At 62.9% G+C, this 19,395-nt stretch overlaps 3 protein-coding genes across 7 annotated transcripts; 1 reads left to right on the top strand and 2 right to left on the bottom strand.

Annotated features, from left to right (window-relative positions):
* Nucleotides 1-1,413: 1,413 nt before the first annotated feature.
* Nucleotides 1,414-5,353, top strand: SHE (Src homology 2 domain containing E). The gene is made up of 6 exons (XM_039702137.1): nucleotides 1,414-1,827; nucleotides 2,407-2,533; nucleotides 3,333-3,641; nucleotides 4,092-4,242; nucleotides 4,330-4,449; nucleotides 4,867-5,353. Exons 1-6 carry the CDS (start codon nucleotides 1,444-1,446, stop codon nucleotides 5,051-5,053), a joined length of 1,278 nt encoding a protein of 425 aa, XP_039558071.1. The 5' UTR covers nucleotides 1,414-1,443; the 3' UTR covers nucleotides 5,054-5,353.
* Nucleotides 5,354-5,799: 446 nt separating this feature from the next.
* Nucleotides 5,800-9,363, bottom strand: IL6R (interleukin 6 receptor). Of its 4 annotated transcripts, none has more exons than XM_039702135.1 (10): nucleotides 9,199-9,362; nucleotides 8,197-8,442; nucleotides 7,991-8,114; nucleotides 7,470-7,654; nucleotides 7,268-7,389; nucleotides 7,015-7,159; nucleotides 6,891-6,934; nucleotides 6,699-6,777; nucleotides 6,508-6,616; nucleotides 5,800-6,431 (listed from the first exon to the last, which is right to left on the bottom strand). In XM_039702135.1, the coding sequence occupies exons 1-10, from the start codon at nucleotides 9,287-9,289 to the stop codon at nucleotides 6,242-6,244; spliced, it is 1,335 nt and encodes a 444-aa protein (XP_039558069.1). In that variant the 5' UTR covers nucleotides 9,290-9,362; the 3' UTR covers nucleotides 5,800-6,241. The 4 variants fall into 4 exon arrangements, with proteins under 4 accessions (XP_039558069.1, XP_039558068.1, XP_039558067.1 ...); XM_039702134.1 differs by having other exon boundaries at nucleotides 7,229-7,389; nucleotides 9,199-9,358; XM_039702133.1 differs by having other exon boundaries at nucleotides 7,015-7,389; nucleotides 9,199-9,363.
* An 830-nt stretch (nucleotides 9,364-10,193) lies between these two features.
* On the bottom strand, nucleotides 10,194-19,329 carry ATP8B2 (ATPase phospholipid transporting 8B2). 2 transcript variants are annotated; one of them, XM_039702289.1, is made up of 27 exons: nucleotides 19,200-19,329; nucleotides 18,836-18,894; nucleotides 18,030-18,143; nucleotides 17,782-17,880; nucleotides 17,493-17,554; nucleotides 17,315-17,387; nucleotides 16,872-16,945; nucleotides 16,639-16,718; nucleotides 16,256-16,414; nucleotides 16,097-16,185; nucleotides 15,827-16,023; nucleotides 14,912-15,120; nucleotides 14,714-14,757; nucleotides 14,475-14,640; nucleotides 14,211-14,399; nucleotides 13,911-14,026; nucleotides 13,596-13,760; nucleotides 13,407-13,518; nucleotides 13,177-13,282; nucleotides 12,918-13,059; nucleotides 12,649-12,832; nucleotides 12,235-12,458; nucleotides 11,881-11,964; nucleotides 11,496-11,741; nucleotides 11,271-11,409; nucleotides 11,056-11,186; nucleotides 10,194-10,963 (listed from the first exon to the last, which is right to left on the bottom strand). In XM_039702289.1, exons 1-27 carry the CDS (start codon nucleotides 19,312-19,314, stop codon nucleotides 10,676-10,678), a joined length of 3,666 nt encoding a protein of 1,221 aa, XP_039558223.1. In that variant the 5' UTR covers nucleotides 19,315-19,329; the 3' UTR covers nucleotides 10,194-10,675. The 2 variants fall into 2 exon arrangements, with proteins under 2 accessions (XP_039558223.1, XP_039558224.1); XM_039702290.1 differs by having other exon boundaries at nucleotides 16,872-16,942.
* Nucleotides 19,330-19,395: the final 66 nt, after the last annotated feature.

The raw sequence follows: 19,395 nt of genomic DNA, 5'->3' as shown, positions 1-19,395 counted from the left end.
ATTAATTAAGGAGGACTGAAGTCTGCCTTCTGAAGGAAAGAAAATGAACCAGCACCCGAGTTTGCTGGCGGGGAAGCAGAGTTTTCCTAGTTTTCCTGAAAAAGGCCAAGCTGAGATCGCAGCGGCAGTTCGGGCACCAGCCTGCCAGTGGCATCGCTGCCCTGCGAGGCACATCCTGCCCAGCAGCCAGGAAATCGCCATCACTTCCTACAGCCCTGCCAGCAGCCAGCACCTCCCTCTGTACAGGAGAGGAGCCCGTACTCTGCACAAACTCCCATCCTGGAGGTGTGGGAGCGATCCTGCCACAAATCCCTCTCCTCTTCCCGTGCAGCTGCAAAGAGGGGAGGTTGCTGTTGTAAGGGGCCCCCCAGCACTACAGGAGCCCAAACCACGGGGGTCTGCTCGCTCTTCCAGCAAGGTGACAGCTTGGCTGGAGTGGTGTGAGGCACAGAGTGACAGCGCTTGTGCCCCGCCGTGCTGGGCACGGGTGATGTGCACCAGGTCCCTGTGCAGGCGGCTGTGCACAGGGGGCTGTGCAGCCCCCACCCATGAGCAGAGCCTTGCCCAGGCTCAGTCCTCAGGGTCTCTGGAGGGTCTCGCTGCTCTGTGCTGTCCTGGAGTCTCTGTGCGGGGTCCACTCGTACGGTCCGTCCGGGGGGATCCGTGTGTACGGTGGTCCCATCAGCCAGGCAGGGTCCCGGGGGGTCGCAGCCCCAGCGGGACCGGACCCCCACCGGAGCTTCCCACGGCTCGCCGGGGCCGCCTGCCCGCGCCGCTCCCGGGGCCGCCCCTCCGGATCTGGGCGGGGAGCGCCGGCCCTGCCGCCCCCTCCGGCCCCTCCGGCCCCTCCGGCCCCGGCCCGGCCCCGGCCCATCCCGTCGCAGCCGCATGGGGCCCCCCGGGCCGGCCTGACCCCTCTCCGAAGCCCCGAAGCCCCCGGAGACGGGCCCTGCCGAGGAGCCGCGACGGGACCCCCCGGCTGCCCCTTCCCGGCCGGGACCTCCGGAGCTCGGAGAGACCCCCCCGGGCCCCGTCCGCAGGGGCAGCGCACCCCTGGAACCCCCCCGGGACTGCCCCGGCCGGACTCCTCCGACAGCCGGCGGGACCCCCCGACTCACCCCATTGCTGGAGCAGACACGCCGGCCCCCTCCGAGACCCTTCCCCGGGGCCAGAGACCTCCGAGGGCACGCGGTTTCCTCCCCGGCACCCCTGGGGACCCACCAGCTGTCCCCGCCGGGGCCGAGGACGCCTGGAGCCCCCCACCAAGGCCCCGGTCCCCCGGCCCGCATCCCCGCTCCCGGGCTGGCCCCAGTCCGCAGAGGATCCCGTTCCCGGGGCTGGGGGCAGCCGGGCTGCCCAGCGCCCCCCGGCTGAGTCGACTCCGACTCAGGGGGTGTCCTGGAGCCCCCGGGGGGCTGCGGGACCCGGCGTCTCCCCAGCTCCATGGCGGCCAAGTGGTTCAAGGAGTTCCCATCCAACCTGAAGACGGTGTCGGAGAAGGCTCGGCCGGGAAGCGGGAGCCTCGGGAAGAGCCGCAAGAACTCAACCGCTGAGCTGGGGGGCTGCCGGGCGGCCGGGGGTGGCAAGGAAGGGGGCAGCCGGCTGTCACGGGACAACCTGCAGGGTCTGCTCCAGGCCGCCACCGGGAAGATGAGGAAGAATTCGCGAGTGGAGGGAGGCACGCCGGAGGGACCCTCCAAAACCTACATCAACCGCCTCATCAAGGTGGAGGCTTCCGAGAAGAACGGGAAGGGGCACCCCGGAGCCGTGCCTGCCAGCCTGCCTGCCCCCGAGCAGGACAAGGGGAAGCCCCCCAAGACAGAGACGGTAAGGCAGGGACCGGGAGCCGGGGGCAGAGGGGGAGATGGGAGAGTGAAGCGCTGGCAGCTTCAACTGCTTTGGTCTCCGACTCATTAGCCTGGCTGACTTCATCCTTTTATCCTGCCCGGCTCCACCGCCTTTAAATTCCTTCAAAGCTGCCTTCATCCCAGCTGCCCTTCATCACCCATTCGAGGGTGGGGGGGATCGTTGGGCATCCTCATCCTAGCCAGCCTGACCCCGGAGCTCATCTGCTGGTTAAACAAAGGCTGATGCAAAGCTTTTCTGGGAAGCTGGTCTTTCACCCCTGCACAGCCTTGGGAGGACTGGGAGTCAGTCAGCAGGATTGCTGTCACTCACAAGGGTCCTCGAGCTCCCCCCAGGCTCCTCACCATCACTGAGGGGCGTAGGAATGGTCTGGACTGTCCCCACCCAAAGGTGCCACTGGGTGCATCTGGGGTTGTGGCACGGCTCCCAGATAAGCTGCCATCCTTCCCTGGGGGACCCCAGTGTGCCTATTCCTCGCCTGGCTCTCCTGCTGGGGTCCCCACGGCCCCCCGAAGCCAGAAATGCCTGTTCTCTGCCCAGGTCATCATCCTGGAGGATTACGCAGACCCTTACGACGCCAAAAGGACCAAGGGGCAGCGGGACGCCGAGCGCCTGGGGGAGAACGACGGGTACATGGAGCCCTACGACGCCCAGCAGATGATCACAGGTATGTGCCACGTCGAGCCGTGCCACGGCCGCGCAGCTGGCACCGCTCCCCGGTCGGGAGGCCGCGGCTGCCCTCGGAGCCACCCGGAGCAGGAGGCTCCGGGAACAGGAAAGCAGCTCGGCCGCTTCCTGCGGCTGCGCGGGGCCAGATAAGGAGCGGGAGCAAGGCCGGACACTGACCCGTGCTGGCCGCCGTGTCCGTGACCTGCTGCCATCACCGGCGGGCACATGTGGCCGCTGCAAAGCCCTCGATGCCCCCCCAGCCATCCCAGGGTACCACCCCCAAAGAGCTGCCAGTGGACGTGCCCCCCAGCCAGCGACACCCCTGGCTGGCGTGGCCACCGTCCAGCTGGCCACAACAACAGGAACTGACTGGGCCGGAAGCTGGAAATAAAAGATTTGCTGCTGATTTTTTTTTTTTTTTCCGTGCGGGGCAGCCCAGGCTGCTCGGCGAGGACTGGCGCCGTGGGGAGAAGCAGGGGGCTGGGAGGGGCGAGCCCCTGGGGTTGGCCGCCTGCGCTGCTGAGCTCCAGCTTGGGGTGTAGCATCCTGCTGCCGTGGAGCCCAGCTGGCCCCAGTGGCGTGGGGCTGTGGCGCCAGCAGCCCCAGGGCTGGACGGCAGAGCAGGCGCCATGAGGATGGGCCCCTTCCTGCTCCAGCTCCTCCCGAGCTGGCTCCCAGTGGGGCGTTGTCGGCGTGGAGTGCCCAGCACATCCCTCAGTGGTGGCTGGTGGTGGGACTGGGGGGGTCTCGGGGGACACGCAGCCCCATCCCTGACCCACCGTCCCTCTTCCCCACAGAAATCCGTCGCCGTGGCTCCAAGGATCCCCTGGTCAAAGCCATCCTGCTGCTGGACGGCCCTGGAGAGCCTGGGGAGGGGGGTGCCAAGTTGGATCTTGCCAAGAGGCTGGGGGGCAAGGAGGCAGCGGGGAAGGGGCCACAGCTCTATGACACCCCTTATGAGCCTGGGGAGGGGGTGGCCGGGGGGACCCCCGAGCGCAGGGTCAGGGCTGGTGATGGGCGCCTGCCCGAGAACGACGAGCGCCCGGCGGGGGAGTATGAGCAGCCCTGGGAGTGGAAGAAGGAGCAGATTGTCAAAGCGCTGTCAGGTAGGGGACAGGGACAGGATGGGAGTGAGGGTGGGAGGAAGGGACCGGCGTGGGGTGGGAATGGGGATGGCAACAGGGACAGGGTGATGTGATGTGAGGTGATGTGGCTTGTGGTTGGTGTTACACACCTTTCTAGCAGGGCTTGTCACAAGAGAACAAGGTGCAATGGGTTTTAACCATAAGGGACACTTTAGACACAAGGATTTTCTTGGGCTGAGGGTGGCACAGGCTGCCCAGAGAGGTGATGCCTGCCAGGCCAGGTTGGATGGGGCTCTGAACGACCTGATGTAACTGAAGACATCCCTTCTCATGGTGGGGTGTTGGACCAGATGGGGTCACACACATGGTTGGAGAATGGGTTAGAACTGGCAATGGGGACAGGGATGGAGCTAGGGATGGGGATCAAAAGCGGAGGTGGGGCTTTGGGGGCTCACACCTTGTCCCTCCCAGTCCAGTTTGAGGGCTCGGAGCGCCCCAAGGAGGAGACGCAGCGGCAGCACCTCCGCCAGAAGAGCTGGACCCCCAAGATGCTGAAGCCGGCGGGCACCGAGCACAGCGAGGGGGAGCGGGTGGACCCCGCCCTGGCCCTGGAGAAGCAGCCGTGAGTAGCGAGGCCGATCCAGGCGTGGGGAGCGGGGCGAGGAGGGGGCCCGGTGCTCAGCCTCCCCTCGCCGTGCCCCCTCCGCAGCTGGTTCCACGGGGCCATCACGCGGGCTGAGGCCGAGAGCCGGCTGCAGCCGTGCCGGGAGGCGGGGTACCTGGTGCGCACCAGCGAGACGGGCAGCGGCAAGTACTCCATCGCGCTCAAGTGAGTGTCGGGGTGCCCGCAGAACTGGGGGGGTCCCCACCCTGGGGTGACGGGGTGAATCCCCACTCTGGGGGGCTGCTTCGGCGGGAGCTCCCCTCCCCACCCTGGGTTGTTCACGCCAAAAATTCTGATGGGGAGGGAGCACCCAGATCCCGAGGGATGGCAGCCCCGGAATCAGGGGGGGACCCAGGCATCCTGGGGCGAAGCTGGGGCGGAGTGGGGGGGGGTACGGCGTGTCCCCCCCCCCTATCCCCGGCACATTGTCGGGAGCGCCAGCGGCGTTTCCTTCCTGAGGAAGCGCAGCCCCTGGAGCCGAAACAATCAGAGCGGGACGGGAACAAACAGGGGTGGATACGGCCGCGGGGCAGGCGGGCGCCGGGGGGCTGGCGGCAGCACTGATGCCTGCCGGCCGCCCAGGACCAGCCAGGGCTGCGTCCACATCATCGTGGCCCAGACCAAGGACAACAAGTACACGCTGAGCCAGGCCAGCGGCGTCTTCGCCAGCATCCCCGAAGTCGTGCACTACTACTCCACGGAGAAGCTGCCCTTCAAGGGGGCCGAGCACATGGCCCTGCTGCACCCCGTGCACTGCAAGCTGCATTAAGCGTCGGCCGGTGCCGCCCCCGAGTGGTCTGCGACCCCCTCCCCACCCCTGTGGCATGAGACAGCCATGGGCACGTACCACGGGAAGGGTCCAGTGAGAGAAGCCCTGCCGTGTCTCCAGTCCTGAAGGGACCCCGCTGCTGGGCTCCAGCAGGGCTGGATTTGTCCCTTTTGCTGGGATGAGTCCTGACCACCCTGTGCCAGACTTGTCATGGGGCTGCCCACGTGCCCGAGCTGGGGGCATGCAGCGAGGCTGGGATGTGTAATGATGTAGTAAAATAAACTTGTTGGCTGAGAGGGAGCAGTGGTCGTGGGGGTCTGGGATGGGCCTGGTGCTGGCAATCACCAGTTCTGGGGGCCAGGGGTACTGGGGCACCCCTAACAGCACATCTGCATCCTGCCAGGCTTTTTATAGCAGGGGGCCAGCAGAAGGGAAGAGGAACACTGTCCCCAGGGTGCCTGAGCACCCTCTTTCCTCGACCTGTGGTTTCCTGCCTGGGTGCAGCTGCAGCTCCCCGGGGTGTTGCACAAGGCAGACAGAGGAGGCACGGCTGGGGCTGCAGGGCAGGGGGGCTGTGGCTCAGCCTGGGAGGCACCAGTGAACCACGGAGCACAGCCTGGGGGGGCACAGTTGGAGTACAGCAAGGTGAATGAAGTGGGGGTACAACCCCACTGGAGCCAGTCCCAGGCGATGGGGGGGCTGCAGCGACCCCTCTGCCACTCCACTCCTCCCAGCAGCCACTCCAGTAGAAATCCAAAGCATTTATTTGAGCCACATTGTCCCGTTTCTCCAACATATGCTTTAAAAAGGAGCAGAGGTGTGGGGCTGATCCAGCCAGGCCCTCCCTCCCCGACCCCTGTGGCACTGTAGGGACCAGGCCCTTCCCTGCAGGACCCCAGACCCAGTCCTGGGCCAGCTTCCAAGCTCTGGTGCAGCCATGCTTCCAGTGCTGTCACTCCTGGCCATCCCAGCCCGGCCATGGTGCTGAAGGTGCCCCCAGGACCCAGTTTGAGTTTTTTCCCAGCTGCTTCCCCATGGGGGATGGCATTGATTCTCCTCCTCAGAGGCTTGTCCCAACCACAGAGCCACCAGGTAGTGAGGGGGGGAGAACTGCTCCCAGAGCTACATCGAAGCCCTGGGGGCCCCCATCCAACCCCCCAAACACCTGCCAGTGTATTCAGCCCCTGGCTACTGCCCTGAGGAGGAATAATCTGCCTGAGTTGTGTGGAGCACTCCAGGGGCTGAGGGGGCAGGCTGTGAGAGCAGAGGGGTGTCACTGAGTGTGGGTTGGGGTAAGCTTAGAGGGACCAGCATGTGCTGTCCCTCGCCCTCGGGCTTGGTTGTCTCCTGCCCACTTGTCAACCACATCTGCCTGTACCTGCAGGGGAGAAGAGCAGCTGCAGGTTAGGGAGGGGGCAGACACAGCCCCCTGGACCAGCCCCCCTGGCACTCACCTCACCACGATGCCAACAAACAGGGCGATGCCAAGGAGCAGACTGCCCCCGGTGACCAGGAAGGCATAGGGGGATGCCACAGGCTGGGTGCTGGATTCCATGACAGACCCTGACAGAGAATGGGCTCACTGTGAGGATAAGGGACCTGGGTGTCCCTGCCCCCCAGCCCCAGTCCAGGAATCCTTCCTCACCACGAGCACCATTAGTATCATCCTCCCTGAAGAGGTTGGGGGGCAGTGTCACCCCATAGGTGCCATCCTCCATGGGGACCTGCAAAAGGTGTGGGGGCACAATGGGACAGGTCAGCCCTCATTCCCTGGTGTCCCCGTGTCCCACAAGGAGACCCCTTGAGGAGCATGTGATGCTTCCCAGGGCTGAGTTACCTGTGAGCTGAAAGGCTCCATTTCAGAGGTGAGGTCCCAGGGCTCTGCAGAGCGAGGGGCGAGTATGAAACTGGGAGAGCCCACGCTGAGCCCCCAGTCCCAGGGCCCCATGTTCCCCTCCTACCTGTCCAGGGGGTACCCACGGCCTCCTGGCTCCACTCGCTCCACGTGCCGTGGCCGAACTCATCCTTCGCCCTCACCTGCACCACGTGCCTCGTCCCGCGCCACGCGTCGCGGATGTCCAGCCACGTCGTTGTCACCTGATCCACCTGGAGGGGACACGGGGCTGAGGACAGCCTGGCCAGGGACAGGCAGCACGCCAGCAGGCGGGGTCTCACCTCCATGAAGGTCGGGGCAGGCTCGGGGCGGTAGCGGACCTGGAAGCGGAGCCAGTAGAAACGGGGGTCCCAGGAGGGGGGGTAGGACCAGTTCACCTGCAGCCGCTGCGGCGCCTTCTCCACAGCCTCCACCGTGACGTTGACAGGGGGGTCTGGCTTCACTGCCGGGGAAGAGGGGGCTCAGGGCCTCGCACTGCACCCTCGGCCCCCCCAGCTCCCAGCAGCAACGGGCAGCACTCACGGACACCGCTGAGGGTGATGATTTTGTCTTTGCCGGCCGAGCCGCCAGCGCTGTTGCTGACGCACGTGGACACCACCAGGGGTTTGGTATCATCGGTGCCAGGTGGCACCTTCAGCCGGCAAACGAACTTCCGTGCCTTGGAGAAGTAGTGGCACCGCTGCTCTGTGGCATTCTCGGCCACAAACCTGCGGGGTCACAGCTCAGGGGGGGCTGCGGCTTGCTCTAGGCACAGGGCAGCCGTGGGGGACATGTCCTATGCTGTGGGGTCAGAAAAAGGGTCAATGGGGAAGGATACATTCTGTGCCATGGGGTCCCAGGCAGCACTGGGCAACGGGGCTATAAAGAAGGAACACATCCTGTGCTGTGGACTCCCAGCTACCCGCAGCTGCTAGGGAAAGGGTCTGCAGAGGGGCAGGCAGCCTGAGCCACGGGGTCCCAGAGGGCACCAGGGAAAGGGTCCATGGACAGGGACGTGTTCTGTCCTATTGGGGTCCCACGGTGGATGCAGTGACAGCACTCACCTCCGCTTCACCCAGAGCGTCGCCAGCGTCCCTGGGGATGGCTTCTTGTGCTGCGGCCACTCACACAGGACATCCTTGTCGTGGCTCCGCCGGTAGCAGACGACCTGGGGAGTTTCAGGGGGCTCTGCAAGGCAGGGAGGTGCTGGGGGACAGGGGCCACCACAGGCAATGCTGCCAGGGACATTCCCACCCCAGCGTGGACCCACCTGCCACCAGCAGCCGCAGGGAGCGCAGCAGCTGGCTCCCCACGGAGCAGCTGTAGTGCCCGGAGTCCTTGTAGCGCAGCCGCCGCAGGAGCAGCGTGTTTCCCTCTGCCAGCTGTCGTGCCCAGCTCCCCGCTGCCCCCTGCTCCTCCACCTGCCACAGCACCGTGCCATTTGCGGGCACCTCGTCCTGGCAGGTCAGAGTGATGTTGGCTCCCAGGTGGCCCAACACCGTGTCCTGCGGCAGTCCTGGAGGAACAAGAGGGGACCAGGTGATGAAGATGAGACCCCAGGCCGGGTGGGTGGCCCTGGAGATGGAAGGTACCCAGCCATCTGCTCCCCACGCCCGGTGAGGGCTGGGGGTCAGGGCACTGAGCTGGAGAGCAGCAGTGGCTCCTTACGTTGTGGTGGGGAGCACAGTCAGGGAAGGTGGCACACTGGGACCGGTGGTCCCGGGAGTCCCTGGGTAGGGGTCAGTCCAGTGCCAGAGGGGTTAAGCGACTGCGCTGGCCGGCAGCCCGGGTGAGGCCTGGGCAGCGCTCCCGGCTCCCTCCAAAGGTCAGTGGCCAGCGTGAACCTGCTGTTCCCTTCCTCCTGCTGCTGGGAACGCACGCAGCACCCACCAGCACCCGGGACACAGCACCAGGGACGGGACAGAGCACCGGGGATATGACACAGTACCGGGACACAGCACTGGGACACAGCACCCGGGACGGGACACAGCACCCGAGACACAGAACTAGGACACAGCACCGGGACACAGTACTCGGGACACAGCACCCGGGACAGGACACAGCACCGGGACACAGAACTAGGACACAGCCCCCAGCCCCCGAGGGTGCCGTACCACCACCCGCCCGCCTCCCCGGGCCCGGCTGAGCCCCGGCGGGGCAGGCACGGAGCCGCGTGTGTCCCCTCGCCGAGCCCGGACCCACGAGGCCCAGGCTCGGGCAGCGGCTCGGGGCCAGCCCCGCTCCCGCCCGGCCCGCGGCCGGTCGCACTCACCGGCGGGGCCGCAGGGCCGCCCGGCGGCGGCGAGCTGCAGGAGGAAGCGGAGAGGGAGGAGAAGGAGAAGCGGCCCCGGCGGCCGCGCCATGCGCCCGGTCCCGGGGAGGAAAACATCGGCGGCGGCCGCGGTTGTGAAACCGGGCAGGGGCGGGGCGGCACGTGCGCCCGGGGCCGGGCGAGCCAAGGCCGCCCCTCCGCCGAGCCCTCCCCCGGATACGGGACACGGCAGGATCGGGCAGAACATTATTTTATTTTTTTAATTTAAAAAAAAAAAAAAAAAAAAAAACCAAAAACAGAAAACAACCAAAACTGGTTTGGGTTGTTTTGGTTTGTTTTTTTTGGTTTTTTTTTGCGTGGGTTTTTGCTTTGTTTTTTTTTTTTTTTTGTTTTGTTTTGTTTTTTTGGGGTCTTTTTGGGTTTTTTTGGGTTTTTTTTTTTTGTTTTTTTTTTCTTTTTCTTCCTTTTTTTTTCTTTTTCTTTTTTTGTTTTCCTCAAATTTTCTTTTTTTTTTCTTTTTCTTTTTTGTTTTCCTCAAGAACCATAAAATGATACCATCCCGCCACACAGAAACCTGCCATAAATCACCCTACCTCGATCCGCGGCCCCTCCACCGAAACAATCCCAAAATCCCCCTCCAGCTCTCGCCAACACCGGTCTTAACAAGCTCCTCTTTGGTACCGCGTGCCTGGGACCCCAACAGCCCCAGAGGCTCCCCAGGGTCCCCCACTGCCCACCCACACTTCAGCAGCGCTCAGTCCCGCAGGAGATGGAGAGGAGGAGGAGCAGGGGGGAAGCACAGGCCGAGCGTTGCGCAAGACCATGGTGGGAGTGAATCACGGCAGCCGCCAAACCCCAGCCTCCCTGTGGCACACAACACTTCCCCTTTCCCCACCGCCCTGGGGAACTGAGGCAGGGGGACAAGGAGGGTGACCTTCCTCCCCGCTTCTCCCAGTACCCAGCCAAGAAATGAGTCACTCTGTAAACTCAGAGGGTTTTTCCCTTAACTTTTTTGTTTTGGTTGCTATTTTTTTTTAAGGGGGGGTATTTTTTTTCTTTTTTTTTTGTTTATATAAAAAAAAGACACGCGGGTGAAGGCCACGGAGAGGGCACAGTCCTCCCACAGCCCTGCACCTCTGGTACGATACATTCATGTGCGATGGGGCGTCTGCACTCAGTGGAATTGAATACTGATGGAGGAGTGAGCTGGGGGTGCAGGGGGGCTGATGGTGATGACATCCATCCATCCATCCATCCATCCATCCATCCATCCATCCATCCATCCATCCATCCTCCCCGGGTGTATTTTTTGGCTAAAAGGCGACAGTCCAGGCTCCTCCAAACCTCAGCACTGGTCTCCACATCACCTCTGCTCCTACCATGGGACCCCGCTGACGAGGGGCTTTGCCCTGCCCAGGGCCAGGGGCAGAGGAGGGGAGCCCCCAGCTGCACAGGAGGGGATGTGCAGCCTCCAGCCTCACACCCTGAGAGTCTTGTCTGCTGCACCACTGGGGCTGCCGGCACTGCTGCCCTCGCAGCCCTTCTTCTTCCGCAGGGTGTCAATCCAGCTGGCGCTGGGGCGGGGGGCAAAGCTGGAGAGCGCCAAGGAGCTAAGCCGCATGTTCTTGCCAGACATGATGAGCTCCCCAAAACCCTCCTGGTGGGAGAAGGCGTAGCCAGAGCGGCGTGAGCCCGCACGCCCTGCGTGCCGCATGCACCGGTGCTGCGCCTTCTGCTTCTTCCGCACCAGCTGAGTGTAGCGCACCTGGGGACACAGGGCAGGGTCAGGGCCCTGGGGAACCACCTCTCCTTAGGGCTGGGGACCCAGTGACAGCTCCTGCAGCCATGAACTCTCACCGTATCCGAGAGCTCGGGTTTCAGGTCCAGCTTAAGGAAGCGGAAGGCCACAACGGGCACGATACAGACTACGGCGGTGAGGGCGATGGTCAGCCAGACCGTGGGCTGGGCCAGCGTGTTCTGTGCGTTACCTGGGGGAAAGAATGACCCCCCTGAGGGCTGGGCAAAGGCAGCACCCTGCTGGGGTGGGGAGCACGGGGCACGCAGGGACTCACCCACAAAGCGGAACTGGTTGGGGAACATCCTGAAGAGGCCGTCGCTGTGCATGGTGAAGAGGATGGCGAAGTAGGCGGCCAGGCTGCCCCAGATGAAGAAGTGGTTGATGGCTGTCCAGAATCCTGTGTCCAACCCGATCTAGTAAGGGGGACGCAGGAAGAGACAAGACTCAGGGAATGCCTGAGGTGCCCTGAAGGTCTGGGGCTGAGTAGCCACATCCCTACCTGCACGCTGACGACGATCACGAGGGAGGTGGCGACAGTGACGGCGAAGGACTGGTAGTCGGCCAGCTGGGCACCATCATCACGGGTGGCATCAGCAAAGACACCGTAGGGGATGAAGAACATGAGGATGGAGGTGTAGATGCCCTGGGCAATGCAGATGAAGAACTCCCGCTTGTTGAAGAGCAGGTTCAGCTGCCCAGGCTCGTAGAGTTTGGGGTACTCCATGCTCCGCTGCTCTGGCACATCCTGGGGGCATGGGCACCTCCCTTTAGCCCAGGGCAGGAGCAGGCTCCACCACAGCCCATGGAATGACAAGGACAGCTCGACTCAGGCAGCCCTTCTTCCCACAGGGTGGGCACAGACTCCTCACTACCCCCCACCATACCTGGTCAAAGACACCCATGGCGAGCACAGGCAGCGACGTGTAGACAATGTTGTACAGCGTGATGAAGTACTGGTCATACACTGTCTGTATGGAACAGAGCACTCAGCAAGGAACAAGACCTGCCCGCCCTGTGCCCCAGCCAGCCCCCGAGTCCCTCAGGAGAGCTGTCTCCAGCCCCCCAGGACTGCCCACCCTGACCACAGGCTCCTCACACACTGCACGCTGGATGCCAGGCTGTGTCCTGGCTCAGGATGAGTCCCCACGGGGAGTCCATGGACCTGAACACGCTTCAGAGCAGAGGAGCCCTGCAGGAAAACCCTCCCCAGCTCCCAGTGAGAAAAGCTACCAACCCACCTGTGCTGAGAAGCCGCAGAAGAAGCCAAACCAGAAGTGGACCATGGTGAAGGCGAAGTTCTTGTAGAAGAAGTAGCAAAGAAACTTGCACATGCGCAGGTAGGACCAGCGCCCGTGCACCAGGAGCAGGCGCTGCAGGAACTTGAACTGGGAGAAGGAGTAGTCGGAGGCCAGCACGGCCTGGATGCCTTCCTGCCCACTGATGCCCACCCCAATGTGGGCAGCTGTGGAGGGAAGGAGAGATAGGTAAAGAGAGGGCTGCCAGGAGCACAGGGGACGAGAGCAGCACCCCCAGCACAGGCACTTTGTTCCTGTGGGGCACAGAAGGGTGAGCACAGAAGCTCCCACGGGCCCCAGGATGGTGCAGGGGGGTGGCCTGTCTTCTCCTGTGGTCCCCCAGATCCCAGGCCTTACTCTTGATCATGCTGACATCGTTGGCCCCATCCCCAATGGCCAAAGTGACGGCTTTCTTGTACTTCTTCACCAGCTCCACCACCTGGGCTTTCTGCAGGGGTGTGACACGGCAGCAGATAACAGCCTTGCAGGCACACGCTGTCTCCAGGAACTCCACCTCCATGTCTGCCTCCAGTGCATGGGCCTGCAAGGAGAGCAAGGGACAGCTGGGATCATGGTCCACAGCCAGGCACAGGGCCTCGTCCTGCCTGGCACTCCCAGGGCCCTACCAGGCTGTGCCCGTTGATGACCAGGGCGTATTCGCCCGCGATGGCTTCCAGCACAGAGGTAAGCTTGGAGGAGAGTTTCTCCTGGTAGGAGAAGCCGTTGCACACAGAACGTGACGCATCCATCATCTTCTCCCGGGCTTTCCTGAGGAGAGAGGGGGCACAGGGTTCCATCTCAGGGCCCTGCCATAGCTCTAACTCCCGCAGCTGCAGCTGTGCCCCACGCTGGCACTGTTGTGTGTTTTTGGCCCCCTACCCTCACCTTAGCTCCTCTCGCACCTCCAGCACAGTGTGGCCTGTGACCACAAACACCTCTGTCATGTCATCTGTCAGCATCTTGCAGGAGTAGCCGATGTTCACAGCTGTTTCTGAGGACAGGAAATCAAGGGCTGAGCCAGAGGCTATTCAGGAGAGAGCAGGAGGGACCCCAGGCAGGTGGAATCCAGCCCACAAATATCCTCATCTCCAGCCACCACCTCAGCCACGCCTCACCCTGTTTGTCCCCTGTCAGCACCCAGATCTTGATGTTGGCCAGCGTCAGGATGGCAATGGTTTCAGGGACCCCCTGCTGCAGTTTGTCCTCGATGGCTGTGGCTCCAAGCAGCTTGGGGACCCAAAAGGGTGGCAGGTCAGCAGGGACTGCCCCCAGCCACCACCAGCCTCAGCCTCCAGCCCACCTACCATCATATCATGCTCCACCTCATCGTAGAGCCGAGCCAGGTGATCCTCACGGGCCTCAGGGGCGCTGCCAGCTCGATGCAGCCGCTCAGACCAGTCCTTGTAGTAGCTCTCCTCCAGGTCTTTGTAAGCCAGCACCAGCGTCCGCAGCCCCTCACCAGCGTACTCCTGCAAGCAGTCAGAGCTGGGTGTGCTGGAGACCCTGACGGTGTCCCCAGACCCCAGCAGTGCTCTTAGGACAGGGCACAAGCCCAGCCCAGGCTCCTGGGCAGCCACTCCTTCCTCCCCACGCTGCCTGCAGGACCCTGCCCCACGCACATTGAGGTGGTCGGTGGTGACGCTGGCCAGGTCCTGGTTGAGGGGGTGCAGCCGTTCCAGCAGGATGGTGTCAGCACCTTTGCAGTACAGCCGGATCTTGCCCTCAGGGCTGCGGACTGCAGGGAGGAGGGGAAAAGATGCCTGCCTCAGGGGTGCAGGAGCAGGTTCTGCTCTGACCCTCAGCCACCAACCTGCTGAGCCTCCACAGTCACATCCCCACAGCACTGGACTGGTCCCCCAGCACACCACAAAGAGCCCCACGTGGCCCTGCCAGCCCCCGTGCCATGCCCAGGACCGCACCGATGACAGACATGCGCTTGCGGATGTTGTTGAAGTCCAGGATGGCCAGCAGCTGGTAGGTGACAGCTTGACCCAGCTCCTGCACTGTGATGGTCTTGGGCGTGCGGGACCGGAACACAAAGCCGAAGTTTCTGGCAGCTGTGACCAGCGCTCCCTCATCTGGGGACTGTGCCTTGTAAAACAGCTCCCCTGGGGACAGCATGGGGGTCAGGGACAGTGACAGTGGCCTGTGACCCACAGGGACAGATCCTGCCCCACGCCTACCTTCGCTCTTCTCCTCGGACATGACGGTGTGACAGAGCGAGAGCAGGCGGAAGAACTCGTGCACGTGGAGGTCTCCCAGCTTGACAGCTTCCAGCAGGCTGGGGTCCCAGAACTGGAACCGTGGGTCCGCCAGTGGGTTGAAGGAGAAGTCTACAGGCTCTGGCCTCTGCAGGGGCAAAGTTGGGGTTACCCCCCGTGGCACTTAGCGTGGGCAGGCACCAAACTGACAGCACCCTTACCTCTCCCAGCTCTGCCTTGTGACCCAGCATGTCCTGCACATCACCTGCAAAACGGGGTATGGAGTTAACCACGACAGAGACCCAACACCACGGCAGCTGCTGCTGCCCCACAACGCTCTCCCTTGTACCCTGACTGCCTTGACCCTTGACCAAACACAGGTGGGGAGCCCCAGCCTGGCTCTGGCATCTGGCGCTCACCATAGCTGTGCCCGTTCACAGAGCACTTGCTGAAGACCATGATATTCTGGGTGAGGGTGCCAGTCTTGTCAGAGAAGATGTACTCCACCTGCCCCAGCTCCTCGTTGAGGGTGGTGGTGCGAGCTTCAGCCGGCGTCCGGCGCTTGGCACAGTACATCTTCTTGTCCCAGTTGATGAAGTAGCTGTGCCCAAGCCGGATCACCTCAACGCTGCAGGGACGATGGCTGGGTGTCACTGGGGCAGGGCAGCACGCTCTGCTGAGCCAGCGACAGGCACACACATGCCCACCCCAGACCCTCAGTGCCCTGGGCACTCCAGCACCCCCGGTGCCCCCCACGGCTTGCTAGCTCCCACACCCTTCCCGGGGGCTGGGAACCCATTCCTGCTGACAGCCACCGCTAAGCCAGGGCTGGGGATCAAGGCAAGGCACCCAGGGGGAAGCCCATGGGGCTCCCCAGGCATCTCACACACCTACAAACCCTGAGCCCCTCCCAAGCCCACAGGGCAGACAGCAATGAGTGGGAGGGGTGGAGGTGACACATTCTTACCTCGGGGCTAAGGGTGACAGAACCCATGCTGGGGAACGAAAAGAGAGAGAAATTAAAAGAGAGAGAGAAGGGGACAGTGCAGGAGCCTGGGAGCTGCAGGAGGGCAGAGCAAAATAGCCAGCGTGCAGCCAGGGCAGGGGGAGACGAGCAGCCAGACACAGCCAGGGGGGCCCTGAGGGACCTGTGGGGTCCTCAGGTCTTGGGGTGTCCCTGAAGGCAGACATGGCCTGTCACCAAGAGAGTAGCCCACACCCACCCACAGAACACACTGTTCTGCCTGTGGATCTCCATCCCTGTCTCCCCTCCCCAGAGGGCACCCCGAATTTCTCATACAGCCCCTGCCCAGCCCCTCTGCCCCCTGCCCTACCTCACATAGAGCGAGATGGGCACCACAGTGTTGAGGATGATGATGTAGGACCAGAAGGAGAGGAAGCCAGAGAAGAAGGCACTGTGCACCCCCTCGTCCCAGGGTAAGTAGATCTGGAAGCAGACGCCCACCTCGTGCTCCCAGATGGCATTGCCAATGGCCAGGATCACTCCCATGCACACCAGGAACCCAAAGATCTGGGGACAGGACAGTACATCAGAGCCCTGACTGGGTCAGAGCCAGGGCTCCCAGGATCTCCCTGCTGCATACCCAGAGCACCAGCGTGTTCATCAGCCGGTCGATGCTTGTCCGCTTAAATTTGGTCCGGCCGCTGTTCTGCATCAGTTTTGTGTCAGGTCCTGGGGAGCAGGAAGGCATCAGGGGGTGTCTTTCCTTCCCCTGTGTGCAGCAGCTGCTGCCTCAGCCCACCTGCAAAGATGACGAGGCCAAAGCACCACTCAGTGTTGCGCAGGACGCAGCCCCGCAGCAGCATGTTCTGGTTGCTCAGGGGGTACTTGTTCTCCTTCCAGTACAGTGTCCCACCAAACTTGTCCAGCTTGTTGTTGGGGGGTTCACAGATCACCTCACCTGGGTGCACAGTATGGCTCAGTTGGGACTTGCCTTCTGCACAGGGCCAGCTCCATCCCAGTGCTCCCAGCACCATCCCTGGCTCCCCAGAGATCCGCTTCGAGCCGCAGAATGACAGTGCCACGTGGCTGGTCCTTGTCAAGGACCTCTGTCACCTACCAAGGGTGACAGAGGAAGGAACGTGGGGGCTGCCCCGTGGCAGAGGGCTGGGCACAGGCACTCACCATCAAAGCGAGCCAGCTGGCTGGTGTCCCCCAGCTCTGCGGTGACAGGGATGGCCTGACGCACCTTCATGTTGGTCTCTCTGCGGGCAGGAAGGCACCACATGTGGGTTAGAGACAGCCTGGCAGGGAGAGCCTTTGCAGGTGCTGCCCAGCAGCTCCTGCCCTGCCTGCAGCCCACTCTCACTCCCACCTCTTGCCTTCCCTGCCCCCCCAAGGCAAGCAGGGACACCTACCCATCCAGCTCTGCAGTCTCTATATAGCACAACCCATGGGGTTCACTGCTGGAGAGGAGGAGGAGGTCAGCCTGCTGGGAGAGACTTGTGAAGGGTTGTGCCAACACTGGGGCTGCCCCATGCCTTCCTCAGGGAAGCCCCTGGCCCTTGGATGTCTTTGAAACTCCCTGGAGCATCTGCAAAGGCTGTCCCTAACCCCATGTGTCCTTTGCACCTGAGCCTAGCCACCATCGCTCCAAGTGCCCAGATCCTCAGAGTTCAAAACATGGCTCCACTATGGCCCCAACCTAAATGCAACTTCCAGGTTGGAAGTCCCTGATGTCCCCACCCTGGGAAGTGGCAGAAGAGCACAAAAGCAAAGTGGGAGTGGCACCACACCCTTCCATGGTCCCTGTGTGCCAACCACCCTGCTGGAACCATACTTGTCTCAGGGCTGCACTCACCGCCACAAACTGGTTGTTCTCCAACTTGATGATGTCTCCAACACGGACGTTCATCCACTGCTCCTGCCGAAGGCTGCAGAGGGGACAGCAAACTGCAGTCAGGCCACTGCCCTTCCCACTGCCACGTCCCACAGGGTCCCTGGCTCCCTGTGCACTGCTCTGTGCCCGTGACACTCACACTCCACCGATCAGGACCTGAGACTGCCGGTTGTTCACCTGGTTGTCGCTTTTATGGCGGAACTGGGAGCAAGGGGAAGAGACAGCAGTGTCAGCCTCTTGGGGATGGGGTCCTGTGCTCCCCCAGCACCTCAAATCCTCAAATGCCATGGCCACGGACACTGCACCTCTTGGGGATGGGGTCCTGTGCTCCCCCAGCACCTCAAATGCCATGGCCACAGACACTGCACCCTGCACAGCACCCCAAGCCCCTGCCCAGTGGGCAGAGAGGCGCAGGGGGAAGCACTCACGTAGTCATCGGTGGCATCTTTGACAGCTGTGATGGTTAAGACAAGAACCAAAGGCACGATGGTGGTAAACCAGGAGAGCGAAGAGATCTGAGGAATCAGCTGGGGACAGGGAACAAGAAATTACACAGGAACCAGCCAGCCTCAGGCCCATACTGCCCCTGCTGGAGGGTGCCAAACCTCCCCACTTCCAAAGTACGGCACTACTTGGAGCCCTGCAGTATGTCCAGGCAGGGAAGGACTGCACTCACCTGCAGGATGAGGAGGAAGAGGAAATAGGTGTTGGCCACTTCCTGGAACTGCTCGAAGAGGTTGACAGGCAGGAAGGTGACAATGTTGTACTTGGAGGTCTTGATGCAGTTGCTCTAGGGACAGATGGGGCAAGAAGGGGGTTCACAGGCTGCCGAAGCCCCATAACCCCCCAAGATGAGATCACTCTGGAGGGCAGGGGCTGTGGCTCACCATGCTCTTTTGCCATGGTAAGGGTAAAACTCACGGGGGGGTCAGGCTCCTGCTCCTGTGCTACCTCTGGCAGCTTCCTTGGGAAGCCAATTCCTCGGGCTCAGTCACCAGCTGGTACCCTGGGACCAGCCTCCTCCAGCAGCAGCACCTGGCCCCCACAAGGGTGACCCCAACCCAGACCCCCTTCTCCCCTCTCTGCAGCCAGCTCTGGAGCAGCCAAGGATAACCTTCAGCATGGGGCGAGGTCAAGGAGAGCACTGCCTTCCCTCGGCACCTTCAGAAGCTGCCCCATGATCCACACTGGGATGCGGGACCAGGCTGGGATCTGGGCGGAGCCGGAGGGTTCTGGACCTTGGCCAAGGATGGGCGGGCTGAATCCTCCACATGGAGTGCACTGTGCCCGGCCAGCCCCACAGCTACATTGGCATTCATGTCACCAGCACCACCTTTCCAGGGACAAACATCTATTTTGTATTCACTACGCCTCCCCCGCTCCCCACTGCCCCAGCAAGGTGTGGGTGATCCAGACCCCAGCCCCACAGACCTGCCCGAGGAGCCCGGGAAGGGGTTCAGCCCCCCCTCGCCCCTCACTCACTGCGTACTGGAACTTCTCGTTGTACTCCCGCGCGTTGGCTCGCACTCGACGCTCCTCCTCTACAACACAGCGCCCCGTCACCCCCATGCGCCCCGACACCCCCTGTATCTGCAGCCAGACACCCCCAGAACCCCGACACCCCAAATCTCCTCTCCGTCCTGAGAGCCAAGCCAGCCCCAGAATCCCAGAAGGCAGGGAACAGGGAGTCCCCCCAGCTGTGTCATGAGGTCCTGTGCTCTCCCATGCCAGGACCTGCAGCCCTGCACACCCTGAACCCCAACCGTGCTTAACTGCACTCCACCCCCAGATTCTGCATCCCCAGATGCCCCCAAGCCTGCACTGCGAGACCCCCAGCTCTACTCACCTGTACTCCCAGATTCTGCATCTCCCGGCACCCCGAGGTCACCGGACCCTTCCAGCCCAGACACCGCCCGCCCAGAGGACACCTCTGCTCCCTCAGCCTTGCTGCATTCCTGCATCCCCAGTCCAGCGCCCCCAGCCCCTCAAAGTCCGCGCTCCCAGCCCCGCTTAGCTGCACCCCCGGCCCCATCTCTGCACCC

Source organism: Passer montanus, unplaced genomic scaffold (assembly GCF_014805655.1).
Source record: "Passer montanus isolate IOZ18808 unplaced genomic scaffold, ASM1480565v1 scaffold154, whole genome shotgun sequence".
Classification (NCBI taxonomy): domain Eukaryota; kingdom Metazoa; phylum Chordata; class Aves; order Passeriformes; family Passeridae; genus Passer; species Passer montanus.
The sequence above is the reverse complement of the archived record's forward strand: the minus strand, read 5'-3'. Positions and strand labels throughout refer to the sequence as shown.

Excerpts from the sequence above, each read along its gene's own strand:
- SHE (XM_039702137.1), top strand. The coding sequence starts at position 1,444 with ATGGCGGCCAAGTGGTTCAAGGAGTTCCCATCCAACCTGAAGACGGTG. Across the intron at positions 2,534-3,332 it reads CGCCCAGCAGATGATCACAG|AAATCCGTCGCCGTGGCTCC; the intron begins GTATGTGCCACG and ends TCTTCCCCACAG. Across the intron at positions 4,450-4,866 it reads AAGTACTCCATCGCGCTCAA|GACCAGCCAGGGCTGCGTCC; the intron begins GTGAGTGTCGGG and ends CCGGCCGCCCAG.
- IL6R (XM_039702133.1), bottom strand. The coding sequence starts at position 9,289 with ATGGCGCGGCCGCCGGGGCCGCTTCTCCTTCTCCTCCCTCTCCGCTTC. Across the intron at positions 7,390-7,469 it reads CATCACCCTCAGCGGTGTCC|TGAAGCCAGACCCCCCTGTC; the intron begins GTGAGTGCTGCC and ends CTTCCCCGGCAG. Across the intron at positions 6,432-6,507 it reads TTTGTTGGCATCGTGGTGAG|GTACAGGCAGATGTGGTTGA; the intron begins GTGAGTGCCAGG and ends TCTCCCCTGCAG.
- ATP8B2 (XM_039702289.1), bottom strand. The coding sequence starts at position 19,314 with ATGCAGGAATGCAGCAAGGCTGAGGGAGCAGAGGTGTCCTCTGGGCGG. Across the intron at positions 17,388-17,492 it reads CAGGTCCTGATCGGTGGAGT|CCTTCGGCAGGAGCAGTGGA; the intron begins GTGAGTGTCACG and ends TCCCCTCTGCAG. Across the intron at positions 12,833-12,917 it reads TCATCAACGGGCACAGCCTG|GCCCATGCACTGGAGGCAGA; the intron begins GTAGGGCCCTGG and ends CTCTCCTTGCAG.